This window comes from Microcaecilia unicolor, chromosome 11, assembly GCF_901765095.1.
Source record: "Microcaecilia unicolor chromosome 11, aMicUni1.1, whole genome shotgun sequence".
Taxonomy (NCBI): Eukaryota; Metazoa; Chordata; class Amphibia; order Gymnophiona; family Siphonopidae; genus Microcaecilia; species Microcaecilia unicolor.
The window spans coordinates 106372481-106392136 of NC_044041.1; the positions used below are offsets into that span (position 1 = coordinate 106372481).

At 45.1% G+C, this 19656-nt stretch overlaps 1 protein-coding gene across 1 annotated transcript in view; it reads right to left on the reverse strand.

The window, feature by feature from the left end:
* Positions 1–25: 25 nt before the first annotated feature.
* The window catches only part of LOC115480960, a 53729-nt gene continuing 34098 nt past the window's right edge, over positions 26–19656 (reverse strand). Inside the window, exons 7-9 of the mRNA XM_030219944.1 lie at positions 17763–18830; positions 128–3878; positions 26–38 (exon numbers count right to left, since the gene is read on the reverse strand). Of these exons, the coding sequence (XP_030075804.1) occupies positions 26–38; positions 128–3878; positions 17763–18830 (4832 nt within the window). The remainder of the gene's footprint in view (positions 39–127; positions 3879–17762; positions 18831–19656) is intronic.

Below are 19656 nucleotides of genomic sequence, written 5' to 3' on the forward strand. Positions count from 1 at the left end.
GTCCTCCCCTGGGGCAGTGGGCGTCTCATGCTCTGGAACTGCAGATACATCTGATTCTGGAGCTTTGGATATATCTACCACTGGGGCAGTGAGCGTCTCTTGCTCTGGAGCTATCGACACAACCAACACCTGACCTTTGGGCATATCCTCCTCTGCGGAAGTAGGCATCTCTTTCTCTGAAGCTGCCAATATATTTTCCCCTAGGGCAGTGGGCATCTCTTGTTCTAGAGCTGCTGATACATCCTCCTCTGGGGCAGTGGGTGTCTCTTGCTCTGAAACTGCTGATACATCCAATTCTGGAGCTTTAGGCATATCCTCCCCTGGGGCTGTGAGCATATCTTGCTCTGGAGCTACCAATACATCTGACCCTTGAGCTTCAGGCATATCCTCCTCTGGGGCAATGGGCATCTCTTGCTCTGGAGCTGCTGATACACCCCCCTCCTGGGCAGTGGATGTCTCATGCTCTGGAGCTGCCAATATGTCCTCCCCTGGGGCAGTGGGCGTCTCATGCTCTGGAACTGCAGATACATCTGATTCTGGAGCTTTGGATATATCCATCACTGGGGCAGTGAGCGTCTCTTGCTCTGGAGCTATCGACACAACCAACACCTGACCTTTGGGCATATCCTCCTCTGCGGAAGTGGGCATCTCTTTCTCTGAAGCTGCCAATATATTCTCCCCTGGGGCAGTGTCTATCTCTTGCTCTGGAGTTGCCATTACATCTTCCCCTGAAGTAGTAGGCATCTCTTGCTCTGCAACTGCTGATACATCCGATTCTGGAGCTTTGGGCATATCCTCTCCTGGGGTAGTGAGCATCTCTTGCTCTGAAGATACCACTACATTGGACCCTTGAGCTCTGGGCATTTTCTCCCCTGAGACAGTGGGTGTCTCTTGCACTGGAGCTGCTTTTACATCCTCCCCTGGCGTTGTGGGCATCTCTTGCTCTGGAGTTGCTGATACATCCTCCCCCTGGACAGTGGGTGTCTCATGCTCTGGAGCTGCCAATATGTCTTCCCCTGAGGCAGTGAGCATCTCATGCTCTGGAACTGCAGATACATCTGATTCTGGAGCTTTGGATATATCCACCACTGGGGCAGTGAGCGTCTCTTGCTCTGGAGCTATCAACACATCCAACACCTGACCTTTGGGCATATCCTCCTCTGCGGAAGTGGGCATCTCTTTCTCTGAAGCTGCCAATATATTCTCCCCTGGGGCAGTGGGCATCTCTTGTTCTAGAGCTGCTGATACATCCTCCTCTGGGGCAGTGGGTGTCTCTTGCTCTGAAACTGCTGATACATCCAATTCTGGAGCTTTAGGCATATCCTCCCCTGGGGCAATGGGCATCTCTTGGTCTGGCGCTTCCAACAGATCCTCCCCTGGGGCAGTGTGTATCTCTTGCTCTGGAGTTGCCAATATGTCCTCCCCTGGGGCAGTGGGCATCTCATGCTCTGGAACTGCGGATACATCTGATTCTGGATCTTTCGGTATATTCTCCACTGGGGCAGTGAGAGTCTCTTGCTCTGGAGATACCAATACATCCAACTCATAACCTTTGGACATATCCTTCTCTGTGGCAGTGAGCATCTGTTGCTCTGAAGCTACCAATATATTCTCCCCTAGGGCAGTGGGCATCTCTTGTTCTAGAGTTGCCGATACATCCTCCTCTGTGGAAGTGGGTGTCTCTAGCTCTGGAACTGCCGATACATCCAATTCAGGAGCTTTGGGCATATCCTCCCCAGAGACAGCGTGTGTCTCTTGCTCTGGAGATACCAATACATGTGACTCTGGAGCAGTGGATGTCTCTTGCTCTGGAGCTGCCGATACATCTGATTCTTGAGCTTTGGGCATATCTTCATCTGGGGTAGTGGACGTCTCTTGCTCTGAAGCTGCCAATACACCCTTCTGTAGGGAAATAGGTGTCTCTTGCTCTGGAGCTGCCAATTCATCCTCCCCCGGGGCAGTGAGCATCTTTTTCTCTAGACCTGCCGATACATCTGACCCTAAGCCAGTGGGAATCTCTTGCCCTGGAACTTTGGGCATATCATTCTCTGGGGCAGTGGACATCTCTTGCTCTGGAGCCACCAATACATCTGACCCTTGAGCTTTGTGCACATTCTCCCTTAGGGCAGTGGGTGTCTTTTGCTCTGGAGCTGTCGATTCATTTGACCCTGGAGCAGTGAATGTCTCTTTCTCTGGACCTGCCGATACATTCAATCCTATTGCAGTGGGCATCTCTTGCTCTGGAGCTGCCGATACATCTGATTCTGGATCTTTGGGCATACCCTCCTCTAAGGCAGTGAGCATCTCTTGCTCTGGAGCTGCCAATACACCCTTCCCTGTGGCAATGGGTGTTTCTTTCTCTGAAGCCATTGATACATTTGACCCTTGAGCTTTGGGCATATCCTTCCTTGGGGCAGTGAGCGTCTCTTTCTCTGGACCTGCCGATACATCCAATCCTGGGGCAGTAGGCGCCTCTTGTTCTGGAGCTGCTGATAAGTTCGATTCTGGAGCTTTGGGCATATCCTTCTCTGGGGCAGTGGGTGTTTTTTGCTCTGGAGCTGCCAATACACCCTTCCCTGGGGCAGTGGGTGTCTCTTGCTCTGAACCTGATGATACATCCAACCCTGGGGTAGTGGGCATCTCTTTTTCTAGAGTTGCCAATACATCTGATTCTGGAGCTTTGGGCATATCTTCCTCTGCGGGAGTGGGTGTTTTTTGCTCTGGAGCTGCCAATACACCCTTCCCTGTGGCAATGAGCTTCTCTTGCTCTGGAGCTACCAAAACACCCTTCCCCAGGGCAGTGGACATCTCTTGCTCTTGATCGGACAATACATCCAACCCTGGGGTAGTGGGCGTCTCTTGTTCTGGAGCTGCCGATACATCTGATTCTGGAGCTTTGGGCATATCCTCCTCTGGGGCAACGAATGTCACTTGTTCTGGAGCCACCGATATATCTGACCCTTGAGCTTCAGGTATATCCTCCCCTGGAGCAGTGGGCATCTCCTGCCCAATGGCTACTGGTTTACCCATCAATGTGGGCATATCCTGCCTTGGGTTACTGGGCAACTTCTGCCCTGGGGCTGCTGATTTATCCTGCTCTGGGGCTTTGGGTATGTGCTGTCCTGAGGCTACTGGTATACTCAATATTTGAGTTGTGGGTATTGCCTGCCCTGAGACTGATGTAGTTTCCAACCTTAGGTCTGATCTCATTTTCTGCCCTGGACCTGAATGTAGTTCCAGCTCTGGGGCAGCGAGTTCCTTCATCTGTGTGTTTGTGGGTATATTCTGCTTTTGGGCAGTAGGTTTCTCCTGTCCTATAGTGGATGATATATCTGAACCTACAATCATAGGTATCTGCTGTTCAGGATTCAGTGGTGTCTTTTGCCACTGGACTGCAGATATCTTCTTTCTTGGAGTGTCTTGTTTCTCCTGTACCAACTCTCTTAATATCTCTTCGTTTGCAATACTTGGTATCCCCTGCCCCATAAAGCTGCTGGTGAATTGCATATTTGACCTGTTGGCATCACTCTCTTCAGAGCAATACATGTCTTCTCCACTGGAGCTACTGGAATGCCTCTCTCTGTGATTGTGGACATATTCTGCTACCTGGGAAGGTGTCAGGCCTCTGCGTATTCCCTGTCCTGTGGTTCTTGGAATCTTATGCCTCTTGGCTACTGTTTTCTTCTTTCCTGTATGACCTGGAGCTGTAGACTTTTTCTGTACTAGAGAACTGTGTGTCTCTTGCCCTAGATACTTCTTCATATCATGATCCACTGCTTTAGGCATCTGCCTATTTGCTGTCAGGTTCTCCTGGTCTTTGCTGGTGATGGATGGATAATGTTCTCTGTCCTCTTCAGAGATGTTTTTATCTTGAAGAGCTATAAAAAAGAATAACTGTTATTTGCACAGCATAAACTATGTTATAAATACACATGGAAACAATATTTAAAGCTAAGTATTTTTTGATAAGCACTTTTTGCTGTGAAGAATATTTAAAAAATGAAAATTGCACATTTTTGCAGTTGGAAAAGTTGTATGAATTGAATAGGGGTTTTTGACCAATGATTAGTCTGTCATCTGGTGGCTGCAAGAAGCAAGTTTAAAAACAGAGTAATAGTCACAGATTGCCAAGGCCTTTCCCCCTAATTGTTCAGCAGTATATTGAATCCATTAGTAGAATTTTCCACATTGACATGTTTGTTTTGTGACAATTAATTATTAATGTGGAAATTTCCCGGTGTGTGCAATAATTATAAAAAAAAAATTTTTTTTATTTGTACCCCGTGCTTTCCCACTCATGGCAGGCTCAATGCGGCTTAGGTACTTATTTGTACCTGGGGCAATGGAGGGTTAAGTGACTTGCCCAGAGTCACAAGGAGCTGCCTGTGCCTGCAGTGGGAATCGAACCCAGTTCCCCAGGACCAAAGTCCACCACTCTAACCACTAGGCCACTACAAAGTGGGAATTAATAGTGGATTGAAAAGGTTCCTGGAGGCCAGGTAGACTTGGGAGAGCCATTTTCATTCCTCAAAATGAACAATGGAAAATAGATCTTCAAATATGGGATCAAACAGATTCTAGTTGATTGCTCCTCTCCCTCCTTTCTCCTGCCACTATGGAATCTTGAAGGTCAGTCTTCAAAAGCTATTCACCCAAGGAAATGACCATTTATCTGGGTTTTTGAAAATTACCCACTAAGAAGTCAGGTAAAAGTACACGTTTTTTGCTTTTGTGGAGGTGCTTGTTTGGGGGAGTCAAATGAATTCAGTTTTGTTTTCAAAACCAGACAAGAGGCTGACTTTATATAAGGATGTACACCTATTTGAAGCTTGAAAGTAAGAGCCTATTTTTCTTTAGAAAATATTAGCACTTAACCGGCTATCTCCCGCTGAATATCACGTTAGCGCTTAGCAGATAGCCAGTTTTTGGAGGCCACTGTGGATTGAACAGAAGATGGTCGGATCTGGCTGCTTAAGGGGGCTCCTTGATACAGAATTTGTGAAACTTGCGCCATGTCGGAATATATCCCCTAGCCAGCTTCTTGCTTCAAAGATAAGATGATGAGTATATACTTTGAAATTTTGAAGATTTAAAAATTTTAAAAAAATTGACCAGTGACGATTCTGATGCGCAATGCTCCTTGATAAAATAAGACCACTGAGTTGCATTGCCGAGGTCAAAGAAAATATCTAAACAATTCTTCACAATAACAATTGTTTACATATTTTCTTTGACCTCGGCAATGCGAAGTAGTCATGTGGCTGACAGTTCTGCCGGTCCCCTGCCCCAGAACAGGAAATAACATCAAAGGGAGCAGGGGACCAGCAGGCCTGACAGCCGGGTGACTGCTCCGTGCACCCCCCCCCCCCTTTGCTAGGAGGAAGGGTGGTGGGGGTGATGCACAAGAGGCAGACCGCCCCGTCCTTGGTATGCTACTGCTGGCTGCTCTGAGGCAAGAAGAATTTTGTGCATGCATGTGCCAGTAGGAATCTGTGCATATGCACATGTTTGATAACACACACATACAGTCAGTTCTACCTATACTCTGCCTCTAGGGACATCTACATGAAAGCAGGTGCTACTGGATCAATTTTACTTATACATTTACCCCCTCAGTCTACAACTTGGCGTCTAGCCGCTACGGTACTATGTGAGCCACATTGAGCCTGCAAATAGGTGGGAAAATGTGGGATACAAATGTAAAATAAAATAAATAAAATAAAATAAAGTTAAGCGCTATTTGTGAACATACATTATAGAATACTTGCACATACGCATGTCAGTCATATGCTTTGTGGTGTTCTATAGCATATGTGTATAAGTCACTAAGGGTTGGATTCAGTAAAGGGCGCCCAAAGTTAGGCAAAGAAGCAGGAAAATAACCTCTGCAGAACCAGTAAGACACAAAAACAGGCAAGGTGGTCGAAGCAGGAGGAACAACCAATGATGCAGGTATAATATTTTATTCTACACATGGGATGGATTCTGGGGAAGAAATGGACACCTCCTGAATAAGGGAGATTGTGATCAACAGTGAATTCATTGTCTCCAGATGAAGGCTATTGTCAAAACTTGGTTGGATCCTTCTCCAATAAAATATTACACTTGCATCATTGGTTGCTCCTCCTTCCTGGACCACCTTTGCTGTCTTTGCGTCTCCACCCAGAGTTAGGCGCCATTAAGATCTGCACTAAGCGTCAATTCTACAAAGGTCACTTAGAGCTAAGCAGCCTTTATAGAATATCACTTAAGCCATACCCAACTTACGCCTGTTGAAACCTGGTGTAAATGCTGGCACGCAACCAAGGGCAGTTAGGAATATAAATGACCCTACTCTAACACTGCTCCCAAATTTTTGGGACGCCCCAACCCACCCACGCCCCTCCCCTGGCCATGACCCCTTTTGAATTGTGTGCAAGACAATTTAGAGTGCAGTGTTATAAAACAGCAGTAGACAGATCTGCATGTCACTTCCAATTAGTGCCAATTAATGTCAATAATTGATTGTTAATGGCTCATTAACTAGTTTCTGCGTGGATCTGGGATCCGCACCCAACTTTGGACGACCTTTATAGAATCTGAGGGTCAGCGCATAACAAATGGGCGGAACCTGACTGTGTTTCCCACTTACACACACGGGGTGAATTCTATAAATCATGCCCCCCCCCCAAAAAATCAGCACCCAAAAAAAAAATGCTTAAGCACTATTCTATAAGCTGTGCCTAAAGTTAGGTGCGATTTATAAAATAACAGTTAAATGCAGGGCTCATGTGTAAACTTAGGCACATCCATTTGCACCAATGGAAATGTGGTGCAAACGCTCTTGCCCTTATTCTATAATTGGGCACGTAATTCGAATCCACAACCACGTTCCACCCTGAGACACCTATGACCCTCCCATTTCTTTTTTTTCATTGTTTATTTTCTTTTAATGAGAAGGTAGTACAATAATACAAAATTATCAATAAAAAATACAACCAAATCAAAAACCAACCCTATTGCATAAAGCATAGGAATAAATGCTAATAGCAGTGTAACCCCAAATCCCCATTCCCTCTCCCTCCCCTCCCAAGATGGAACTCTCTGATCTAGGTATCAGGTGACTAGGAAATGTCCGGTCGTGAGGTCCATTTAACATATAAGTCCAAAATGTTATGATATTTATTTAAATGTCCTGTGTGCATAGCTGTGAGTCTTGACATCAAGTGAATATTGTCCAGCTTACGTAAAATTGTTTGAAGGCCAGGGAGAGTGGGGCTCTTCCATGCCACCGCTAAAACCATCTTGCTTGCCACAAATACCTGTGTGGCAAATTGGTGAATAGGCCTTTTAACTCCACAAGGAGACAAGCATCCATTTTCATGGGATAACTAGCTGCAGTCACATCGAAGATAAATTTCAGAACATCCACCCAAAACGTCTGGGCATGCAGGCAGGACCACCAAATGTGAAACATATCTCCCTCTAAACCACATTGGTGCCAGCAAAGTGCTGAACCAGAGTAGAATATTTTTGCCAAGCGCTGGGGAGTATAGTACCAACAATAAAATATTTTGTGCTCATTTTCCACCATTGCACTTGAAATAGAAACCTGAAGTAAAGATATAAATACTTGTTCCCATTGTGAAAACTCGTATGTTACACCCATAGCCTTCTCCCACTTAGATAGTACTCAATAGATTTACGGAATGAGAGGAGAGCTCTATATAGTCTAGAAATGCCACCTCTCCCTCCCCCACACATAAGCCCTTGTTCAATTAATGTTTCTCGTATCCTACTCCAAGTGGTCAAAGGCCATTGCAGCAAAGGTGGGCAATCTCTAATTATCTCTCCCAGGACCTACCTAGGTAGCCATGGTATTGCTCTCAGCGGGTGACGATCTAACCACCCCTGCTCAAGCCGCTTCCAAATCTTCTCAGTACCCTGAAGCCAATCTGACAATATTCTAAGATGGGCTGCTTGGTAGTGCAATAGAAAGGATGGGACTCCCATCCCCCCAGGACTCTCAACTGGTACATCACCTCTTTACGCACCTCTGGTGGGCTTTTCTTCCATATGAAGGAGAAAACTCTACATTGCAAACCCCGTAGAAATTTGTCTGGCAAGGAAATAGGCAACTCCATGAATAAATATAGTAGTTTAGGTAGTATAATCATTTTTACTGCGCTGATCCTCCCAACCCAGGACAGCGTCAACCCCTCCCAACGGTCTAGCTCTAGGAAAAGTACCCGCACCTTAGGAGGGAAGTTAACCTCATATAGCTCATCAATCCAACGAGTTATATTAATTTCCAAATATAGCCAGGTAAGAATGTCGTTAAAGTTCAAACCAGTCAGGTGACCTGGATGGCAGATTGCTGGCGCTGCAGTCGTCTAGGGCCCTTCCCCACGCGTTGCCATTTAGGAGGGGGTGCCAAAGAAGGAGCGATCTTTCCAGGGCCCGAGGGTGCAAGCATCGCTGTTGGGCCCTCTTCTGGGAGAATCTCCCGGGCCTCTGATATCGATTTAATTTGATGCATCTTCCCATCTTTATAGAAAACTAGTGCAAAGGGATGACGCCATCTGTAGTGGATGTCTAGTTCTCAAAGCCTCCTGGTGACTGGTTTTAACTCCGCTCGACATTTAAGTGTGGCTTCTGCCAAATCTTGGTATATTTCTATATTGTAAGAATCCCACTGAAAGTTCTGGACCTGATGCGCCGCCTTAATAACTTGTTCTTTAAGTTTATAGTCTTGAAAGCACGCGATAATATCTTTAGATAGATTGTTTCGCGGTGGGCCAAGCGCTCTATGAGATCTTTCCAACTGGATAGTTGTGGGTTCAAGCGTGACCCCGCTCGCGGCCAACAGATCGCTTACCAGCTTTTGAACTACCGACTCGCAATCTTGGTAGGTAGGAGTTTTGGGAAGACCCCTGAATCGCAGATTGCGCTGGCGGCTGCGATTTTCTAAATCCTCCAATTTATCCAGTAGTTGTTGTTGACCTGTCTGGAGATCCACTACCTGCTGATCTAGAGTTCCAATTGCCTCTGAGTGCGCATCTATATGATTTTCCGCATCTTCTAACCTGGATCCCAATTCGCGTATCTCCCCTGAAGATCCACCCCGAGCGTCACCAGGTCAGCCCAAAGCACTTTTAAGTCTGACCTGATTTCTTGCAGCCATTTCTTCAGATATGGGAGAATCGCCACCTCGGATTCCTCCGATTCTTTTCCTGAGGTAGGTAAGTCTTTGGGAAGAATTCTCAGAAATTGCCTTTTTGTGCTGCGTCGTGGCCTCCAGCATGCTTCCTTGTTGCGTCCCCCCCCCCCACACCGGGGTAGTCCACCGCCTCCTGCCGCAAACTCATCGTTTGTCAAGCTTATCAACTAAGTTATTGACCTTCTGCTTCTCACTCGTAAATTTAACGCAAGGTTCCTGGGTTTCGCTGAAAAGTTCTTGTGGGCTAGTGGGAGCTCAGCTCTTAGGCGGCCATTCTGCTCGATAACGTCACTTCATGACCCTCCCATTTCCATGCCCCCTTTTCCAAGATGCGTGTAAAATTTAGGCGCGGATCATATGCCTAAATTTACATGCATACATGTTAACTGATTTCAATTAGCGCCAATAATTGCTTGTTAAAAAAGCCAATTGGCCTTAATTGGTTCATTACTCAATTAAATTGTGCACACAATTTTTGATGACTTTTTAAGGAATTAGGGGGGCCGCTTACAGAACATTATAAGTTGTGCACATAAGTGCAACATTCAGGCACTAACATTCACGCCCGCCATAGACCGGTGCAAATTTAGGGCCTAAATGTAAGTGTGTTGCTGCCAACTTGACAGTATTTTATAAAAACACTTACATTAAGGCTGCCAACTGGATCCAGATTCGTAAGACAGGGTTGATCCAGTCCTGGGGTTGCCCCGTTGCATGCTGGGACTTAGGGTCTGCTTTCCTTCGGGAATGCAATGGGGAAATCAGAACTACCCATCCCAGCATGCAACGGGGCAACCCCACAACTGGCTCAACCCTGTCCTACGAATCTGAATCCAGTTGGCAGCCTCAATTTACATGCCTAAGTGTTTTGATAGAATAACGTTCTGTGTGCATAAATCAGGTGTCTAAATTTCTAGCCCTTAGGGGGCAATTTTATTACTGCTCACCTCCATTTAGGTGCCCTGTGGACACACAGTAGGAGCCTATTTTATAAGTGGGCACCCAGCCTATGTCTTGCTTGTGCTGCACCCCTCCATACACCCCCTTGCAAATAAGTGCTATGTAAGTTAAACAGCGCTTAGGCAGAATTTTTGCATTTATGTATGTATGTGGGCATATACTTCATGACTGTAAATACCATACTATTTCTAAGAACAGCCCATCTCCAATATTGGCCCACCCCACTGTTTCAGCACTGAAAAACCCTGCAAATTTCAACTTAAAAGCCAAATTTAGATTCCCTCGATAATAGCCCACTCCCTGGAATTTGCAGTAACCGACATTACTCCCCTCCACCCTGCCCCCTCGATGACCGGATCTATTTTCTTACCTTTTTCCATGATTATGGCACTGACTGGGCCAGTGCTGGGTCTTGAGCGTGCATAAATGTGCAAGACCCCACAGCAGCCCAGCGCCATAACCATGAGAAGAGGAGAGAAGAGAGCTCAGTCATCAGAGGAGGGGGGGTGCAGGGTGGAAGACAGCAATGCAGGTTACTGCAGGGGGCAGGGTGGAGGAGAGAAATGGTGGTCATCGCAGGAAGGAGGTATAGAGGAGAAAAATGGTGGTTATTACTGGGGGGAGGGGGTGAAGGACAGAAATGGTCATTGTGGGGGTGGGGGGGGGGGATTGGAGGAGAGAAATGATGCCTCCATTAATAGCCCACACTAGACTTCAGAAAACCCAGTGTTTCTAATAATAGCCCGGGCATTTATTAGAAACAATAGGGTATTTATATATAGGGTATTTAATGCATGTAAATGTGGGTGCCTAGGTTACAGAATTACCCTTTTAGTGGCTGCCAAATGTATAAATTCCAATCAGGGCTGCCGAGAGGGGGGGGGGGGGGGCCCGGCCCAAGGGTCTCTTGCCCTCTCCTGCTCCCAGCCTGCAGGCACCGCAGTCCCCCGTCTCTACCTGCCTACCCTCAGCTCCCTTCTGTCTGCCATCCGACCCCCTGAATTAAATAAAAAAAATCTCTAAAGCAGCAGCAGCACAGCACCTTCTGTGCGAAATCATAAGATCGCCTCAGGCGGGCCTTCCCTCACTGTGTCCCGTCCTCCTCTGAAGTAACTTCCTATTTCCGCAAGGGCGGGACACAGTGAGGGAAGGACCGCCCGAGGCGATCTGCCACTTTCGAACAGAAGGCGCTGTGCTGCCGATTTAGAGTTCTTTTTTTTTTTAATTTAAATGCAGGGTGCCGGATGGCAGACAGAAGGGAGCTGAGGGTAGGTAGGTGGAAACTGGGGACTGCGGCACCGGCGGCCTGGAAGCAGGAAAGGGAGGCGAGAGCAGTAGCGATTTGGGGGGTGGGGGCGGCCCAGCTCAGTCTCTTGGCAGCCCTGATTCCAATCAGTGGATTTTAAGCACCATAGAGCTGTTGTAAGCTTGCTTTGTGCTTTGGGAATTTAAAGTTTGGGGTTTAAAGGAAGAATTGTAGGTTAGTGTTAGGCAAAATAAAAATATAAAAAGCAAACTTTATTAACTAATCTCCATAGTCTTTTCCACTTAGTTTTAAAAAAACTTTGTACCACAGCATTAACAGATAGCCTCTAGCAGGCACTGCAGGATCTAGTTTAGTCTTCCCACCCACCCTCCCCTACTCCTGCCCACCCCTAGGACAACTCTTCACTTATAGTCAGTTATTGTAATTAGGGTAACAAGCAAGGAGTGCTCTTACAGAGTTTTAAATACATTTTCATTACCATCTAAGAAGGAAACACTAAATAAATCATACAATATACTATATAGTAAACATAGTAGATGACGGCAGAAAAAGACCTGCACGGTCCATCCAGTCTGCCCAAGAAGATAAATTCATATGTGCTACTTTTTTATTTGTGCTGTCCTCTTCAGTGCACAGACCGTATAAGTCTGGCCAGCCCTATCCCCGCCTCCCAACCACCAACCCCGCCTCCCAACCACCAGCTCTGGCACAGACCCTATAAGTCTGCCCAGCACTATCCCCGCCTCCCAACTACCAGTCCCACCTCCCACCACCAGCTCTGGCACAGACCATATAAGTTTGCCCAGCACTATCCCTGCCTCCCACCACCGGCTCTGGCACAGACTGTATAAGTCTGCCCAGCACTATCCCCTAAAGTCACTTTTCTATTAGGCTAATATCCTTAATACTGCAGCAAGTTTTAAATGATTGAAAAACTCAAAAAACACTAAGATTGAGTCAGCAGTCCAGCAGCGAGAGGGGTGCTATCTAGTGTTTTGCATTGAGTGTCACATGTATGATTATCTCCCAGTTGGTGAGATGTCATATGTGTGTGCCCGATGCAAAGAGCTCCTAGCTCTCAGAGAGAAATGCTAAATAGTAGTAGTAGTAGAGAACGTGTCCGTTCTCTTCAGGCTAGAGCAGCAGACTTGGTGGAGCTGAGGGAGACATAGAGGTACATAGAGGAGACATACAGGGATGTTATAGAGAAGTCCCACCTCCAGTCTGGTAGCCCCTGTGCTACCTTGGAGGAGGGAGGTCTCCTAGGAGAACATCACCCTGGTGAAGTAGCAAGTAGTCCTGTAGCCAGGACCTGCCCACCAGGTGATGTACTATCCTCTCGCAACGAGGATATGTCTCCAAATGCTGACTGGGAGGGAAAAGTTAGGACAGCTGTTGTAGTTGGTGATTCGATCATTAGGCATATAGACAGCTGGGTGGCTGGTGGATGTGAGGATTGCCTGGTGACTTGCCTACCTGGTGCAAAGGTGGCGGACCTCACACGTCACCTAGATAGGATTTTAGATAGTGCTGGGGAGGAGCTGGCTGTCTTGGTACATGTGGGTACCAATGACATAGGAAAATATGGGAGAGAGGTTCTGGAAGCCAAATTTAGGCTCTTAGGTAGAAAGCTCAAATCCAGATCCTCTAGGGTAGCATTTTCTGAAATGCTACCCGTTCCACACGCAGGGCCCAAGAGGCAGGCAGAGCTCCGGAGTCTCAATGCGTGGATGAGACGATGGTGCTGGGAGGAGGGATTTAGATTTGTTAGGAACTGGGCAACGTTCTGGGGAACAGGGAGCCTATTCTGAAAGGATGGGCTCCACCTTAACCTGGGTGGGACCAGGCTGCTGGCATCGGCATTTAAAAAGGAAATAGAGCAGCTTTTAAACTAGAAACAGGGGGGGGGGGGGGAGGCCTACAGTCGCTGAAAAGCGAATGGTTCGGGATAAGGTATCCTTCAAAGATATCAACAAAACAGGGAAGATAGGGTATCCTGATAGTGAGGCTGCAAAAGAGACCGTAGTAGATCAGGTGTCCTTTAATAAAAATAAAAATCACACAAAAGATTGCAAATTAATATTGTCAAGTACTAAGCATCATGTAAATAGGAACAACAAACATACTTTGAAATGTCTATATGCGAATGCCAGGAGCCTAAGAAATAAGATGGGAGAGATAGAATATTGTGCACTAAATTAAAAATTAGATATAATAGGCATCTCTGAGACCTAGTGGAAGGAGGATAACCAGTGGGAAACTGTCATACTGGGGTACAAATTATATCGTAGTGATAGGGTGGATCGAATTGGTGGAGGGGTAGCATTGTATATTAACATAAGACTTGAATCAAATAGATTGAAAATTCTGCAGAAAACAAGACACTTCTTGGAATCACTGTGGATTGAAATTCCATGTGTAAAGGGGAAAAGGATAGTGATAGGAGTGTACTACCGTCCGCCTGGCCAGGATGAACAGACGGATGAAGAAATGTTAAAGGACATTAGGGACGCAAACAAACTGGACAACACGATAATAATGGGCGATTTCAATTACCCCGATATTGACTCGGTAAATGTAACATCGGGGCACGCTAGGGAGGTAAAATTCCTTGATAAAATCAAGGACAGCTTTATGGAGCAGCTGGTACAGGAGCCGACGAGTGAAGGAAAAATTCTAGACCTAGTCCTTAGTGGAGCGCATGATCTGCTGTGGGAGGTAATGGTGCTGGGGCCGCTTGATAAGTGATCATAATATGATCGGATTTGATATTAGCTTTGAAGTAAGTATACTTAGGAAATCAAATATGTTAGCGTTTAACTTTAAAAAAGGAGACTATGATAAAATGAGAAGAACGGTGAAAAAAAAAAAAAAAAAAAAAAAAACTTAGAGGAGTAGCTGCGAGGGTCAAAAATTTACATCAAGCGTGGATGCTGTTCAAAAACACCATCCTGGAAGCCCAGGCCAAATATATTCCGTGTATTAAAAAAGGAGGACGGAAGACCAAACGACAGCCGGCGTGGTTAAAAAGTGAGGTGAAGGCACCTATTAGAGCTAAAAGAAAATCCTTCAGAAAATGGAAGAAGGAACCGACTGAAAATAATAACAAACAGCATAAGGAATGTCAAGTCAAATGCAAAGCACTGATAAGGGGAAGGGAAATGGGACTTGATATACCGCCTTTCTGAGGTTTTTGCAACTACATTCAAAGCGGTTTACATATATTCAGGTACTTTGTACCAGGGGCAATGGAGGGTTAAGTGACTTGCCCAAAGTCACAAGGATCTGCAGTGGGAATCGAACTCAGTTCCCCAGGATCAAAGTCCATTGCACTATCCACTAGGCTACTCCTCCTCTCGATAAGGAAGGCTAAGAGGGACTTCGAAAAAAAGATTGCGTTGGAGCCGCTAGATGACCGAGGAGTAAAAGGGGCGATCAGGGAAGACAAAGCCGTAGTGGAGAGATTAAATGAATTCTTTGCTTCAGTCTTCACCGAGGAAGATTTGGGTGGAATACCGGTGCCGGAAATGGTATTTGAAGCGACGAGTCGGAGAAACTTAATGAATTCTCTGTAAACCTGGAGGATATAATGGGGCAGTTCTACAAACTGACGAGTAGCAAATCTCCTGGACCGGATGGTATTCATCTCAGAGTACTGATAGAACCGAAAAATGAGCTTGCGGAGCTACTGTTAGTAATATGTAATTTATCCTTAAAATCAAGCATGGTACTGGAAGATTGGAGGGTGGCCAATGTAACGCCAATTTTTAAAAAAGGTTCCAGAGGAGATCTGGGAAATTATAGACCGGTGAGTCTGACGTTGGTGCCGGGCAAAATGGTACAGACTATTATTAAGAACAAAATTACAGAGCATATTCAAAAGCATTGAAGGTGTGAACAAACGTGGATAAAGGTGAGCAGGTTGATATTGAGTATCTGGATTTTCAAAGGCGTTTGTCAAAGTACCTCATGAAAGACTCTAGAGAAAATTGGAGAGTCATGGGATAGGAGGTAGTGTTCTATTGTGGATTAAAAACTGGTTAAAAGATAGAATACAGGGAGTAGGGTTAAATGGTCAGTATTCTCAATGGAGAAGGGTAGTTAGTGGGGTTTCTCAGGGGTCAATGCTGGGACTGCTGCTTTTTAACATAAATGACCTAGAGATGGGAGTAACTAGTGAGGTAATTAAATTTGCTGATGACACAAAGTTATTCAAAGTTGTTAAATCGCAGGAGGATTGTGAAAAATTACAAGAGGACCTTACGAGACTGGGAGACTGGGCATCTAAATGGCAGATGTCGTTTAACGTGAGCAAGTGCAAAGTGATGCATGTGGGAAAGAGGAACCCGAATTATAGCTACATCATGCAAGGTTCAACGTTAGGAGTCACAGACCAAGAAAGGGATCTAGGTGTCATTGATGATACGCTGAAACCTTCTGCTCAGTGTGCTGCTGCGGCTAAGAAAGCAAATAGAATATTAGGTATTAACCAAATGACTGAGCTTAAAGAAGAGGTGAAAAAACTACAAGAATTTTCAACTGTGATTATAAAAGACAAAAACTTGATTCATAGGAAAATCGAACAGATTGAAAATTATAATCCAAGATTGAACTTACACCTCTTAAATTTTCCTAACTTTTTGGGGATTAGTCCTCTTGATGCATTTACAAAATACCTGATAGAAGTTTTGAAATATTCTCCAGAACTTATTCCTCCAATTAATCGTATATATTATATTTCAAAGAAGAAAAACACAGATACAGATTTGGATATGGAGTCACAACCCCCCCCCCCCCCCAAAAAAAAAAAAAAGGATGAAGAAAATCTGAATTTGACTGATATTTTAGAATCATCTGTGTCAGAAACCTCCAATCGTATGACTCTAATTGTTTCCTTCATATTTGAACAAGATTTAGAAGCGGTCAAACGTTTATTCTTCAGAAATTCACAATCTTTGTTTTATGGGGAAAAGATTTGGATGTATATGGATGTTACTAGACAAACTCAAGATAGAAGAAGAGCTTTTCTAACTATTAGGAAGGATGTTTTGGCAATAGGTGCCTCATTCTCTCTTAAATTACCCTTGCAAATGTGTAATAAAATATTTAGGGCTTAAATATATCTTTTTCTATCCAGAACAATTAAGAACTTTTGTTAATGCTAAAAAGTTGGAAACAGCTTGACATCTGTGATTGAGATTAAGATTTCGATGTGGGTCTGAGCTAAGATGTGCTAAGCAATATTTATGATTTTATACCTGAAGTTTCTCTCCTGAATAATATGTGTACTCCTCCCCTAATTTAGTGGTCTAAAGAAGACTAATAATACTTTTTCCTTTTCTTTCTTCCTTGCTGTAAAACTGCAGAAATGTTTATGTCTGTTTTGCTCATCAAGTATTTCACTTGTAAAGTTAATTATAAATTTGCAAAAATAAAAAAATAAAAAAGAATGTTAGGTATTATTATGAAAGGAATGGAAAACAAAAATGAGGATGTTATAATGCCTTTGTATCGCTCCATGGTGCGACCGCACCTCGAATATTGTGTTCAATTCTGGTCGCCGCATCTCAAAAAAGATATAGTGGAATTAGAAAAGGTGAAGAAGGGCGACGAAAATGATAAAGGGGATGGGACGACTTCCCTATGAGGAAAGGCTAAAGCGGCTAGGGCTCTTCAGCTTGGAGAAAAGGCGGCTGAGGGGAGATATGATAGAGGTATATAAATAATGAGTGGAGTTGAACAGGTAGATGGGAAGCGTCTGTTTACACGTTCCAAAAATATTAGGACTAGGGGGCATGCGATGAAGCTACAATGTAGTAAATTTAAAACGAATCAGAGAAAAATGTTTCTTCACTCAACGTGTAATTAAACTTTGGAATTCGTTGCCAGAGAATGTGGTAAAGCCGGTTAGCTTACCGGAGTTTAAAAAAGGTTTGGACGGCTTCCTAAAGTAAAAGTCCAAAATAATCATTATTAAATGGACTTGGGGAAAACCCACTATTTCTGGGATAAGCAGTACAACATGTTTTGTACTTTTTGGGACCTTGCCAGGTATTTGTGACCTAGATTGGCCACTGTTGGAAACAGGATGCTGGGCTTGATGGACCTTTGGTCTTTTCCAGTATGGCAATACTTATGTACTTATGTAAGTGATCATGCCTTAAATGTATGTTTTCTGCCCCTTGCTCTAGTTGCTATAAAAAAAAAAAAGTAGGTGCCTACTTTGCTTCATAGAATAGGTTTGAAGTAAGCACCCTCTTATCCTGGGTACCCTGTTACAGAAGTATTATCATTATCTAAATGGCATCACAGAGGAAGGATGCACACACCCATTACCTGAAAGTCTCATTTCCGCTTCAATTAGAGATGCAACCTGCTCCTGAATCCAGTTCATGTATTTCAAAATCTCTTCTTTTCCTGCAAAGACAACTGAACGAAACCCCACCAAAACCAGCTGGGTGGGGCAGGAGAGGCTTGGAAAAGTGTGGATCTCAATGGTCTTCCCTTCCTGGTTGAGTTCTCTTCCCAGCATGTCCATGAAATTCAGCCAGACTGGGCTACATAGATGCATTTGAACAGAGTTAGGTACATAAATATATTCCTCAGAGATCACTTCTTCTAGAAAACTCTTTGCATGACTGATCTCTTCCACCGTCATCCCAAAGAGCTTAATCTGCTCCCTGACCTGGAGCCACACTAGTATCTCATTGGCAAAGAAAACTTTTTCAGTGAATACTTCCTCATTCATGGACCTGAGAAATGAGGCCTGGAGTCCGGTCAGCAGCAATTCCTCCCACCTCATGGCATTCACTAGATCATTACAGCGCTGCTCTGCTGCTGAAACCATTTCTCTGGGTCCTTCCAAAATGATCAATCCATCTGTAGCCTCATGGGAGGTTCTCACATTGGGGAACTGTCCTTCCTGCCTCAGGTATTCTAGGACTATGACAGATGTTGCCCAACTGCCTGCCCGCCATTGTTTTTTCACAAGTTCTTGGTTGAAAGCCAAGTCCTGGAGTGTTCTGAGAAGCTTCAGGACTTCCATCCTATGTCCAATCAGTCTATTTTGTTCATAAATACAGACAGAATTGAGTCCGTTCAATAGCTGGCCATGTTTGCTCAGGAGCAGTTGCATCATGGAGGCATCTCTCTCTTCATGCACAATATAATTATCCCATACAATCTCATAAGCTGCTAGGACAGCCCTTGTCCACCTCCTTAAGCTTTCTTTACAGCATTCTTCGGATACCAGCGCAATGATTTGCAATGCCTGCCTGGTCCCACCTGCTGAAATGCTTGCTTCTAACGGTTTTAGCCTGTCACAGAAGTCTTTATAAGCATCTGTGCAGCCAGTGAGGTAGTCCACAAATACTTTGTCTTCCATGACACACAAGCCCAGATTTTCTAGGATAGGTGAAACAAATTAAAAAAAAAAATTATTTTACTAGAACTGTTTTTACCATTATATAGTGACAGGTCAATATTTAGCCAGCAGCAGTCAGATAATAGCCCCAGATATTCTATGCCTGGCCATGTGCAGTCACTGGCACTGAATATCCGTGGTTAAAAATCAGTGGCCACCAGATATCAGCTGAGACCTGCATAACTTTCAAAATGTTTCCCAGTCACTCCAATCCCCCTCCTACTCCCCCCCCCCCCCCCCCAGTGGTACTATGGTTGCCACTAGATGTCACGGCAGCCATTTGATGAGGCAATCACTAGGGACAGGAGTAGGGTTTGTTCCTACCCCCACCAGGGACGTTAGGTAGGCCCGGGGGGGCCTATGATGACAGTGGGAGGGGGTTGAGTGGGGGTGTATTGCTGTTTCAGGAGGAGGGGGCTCAGAAAGGAGGGCTGTTTTGGGGGAGGGGATCAGAAGGGGGAACATGAGGCGGATCAGAGGGCTGGGATACATTTTAAAAGTTATGTGAGTGCCAGCAGTTATTCAGTGCCGGCACCCATACAACTAAGCACCTGAATTGCTTTTTGAGCTGTCCTAAATTCGCCCGCTCGGCTATGTGGATGCCAGCGCTGAATATTGCTGACACCTGCATAACTGGCGGCTCCTCCCCAAACACTGCCCCCTGACCTGTCCATTTTTTTGATGGCTGGTCAGTGTCCTGTTAAGTGCTGCTGAATACTGGCAGCTGCACAGTCCTGAGCAATTTAGGCACCAGATTTGGGCAAGTAACAAAATGCAAATCAACTCTCTCAACATCATTTTCACCCT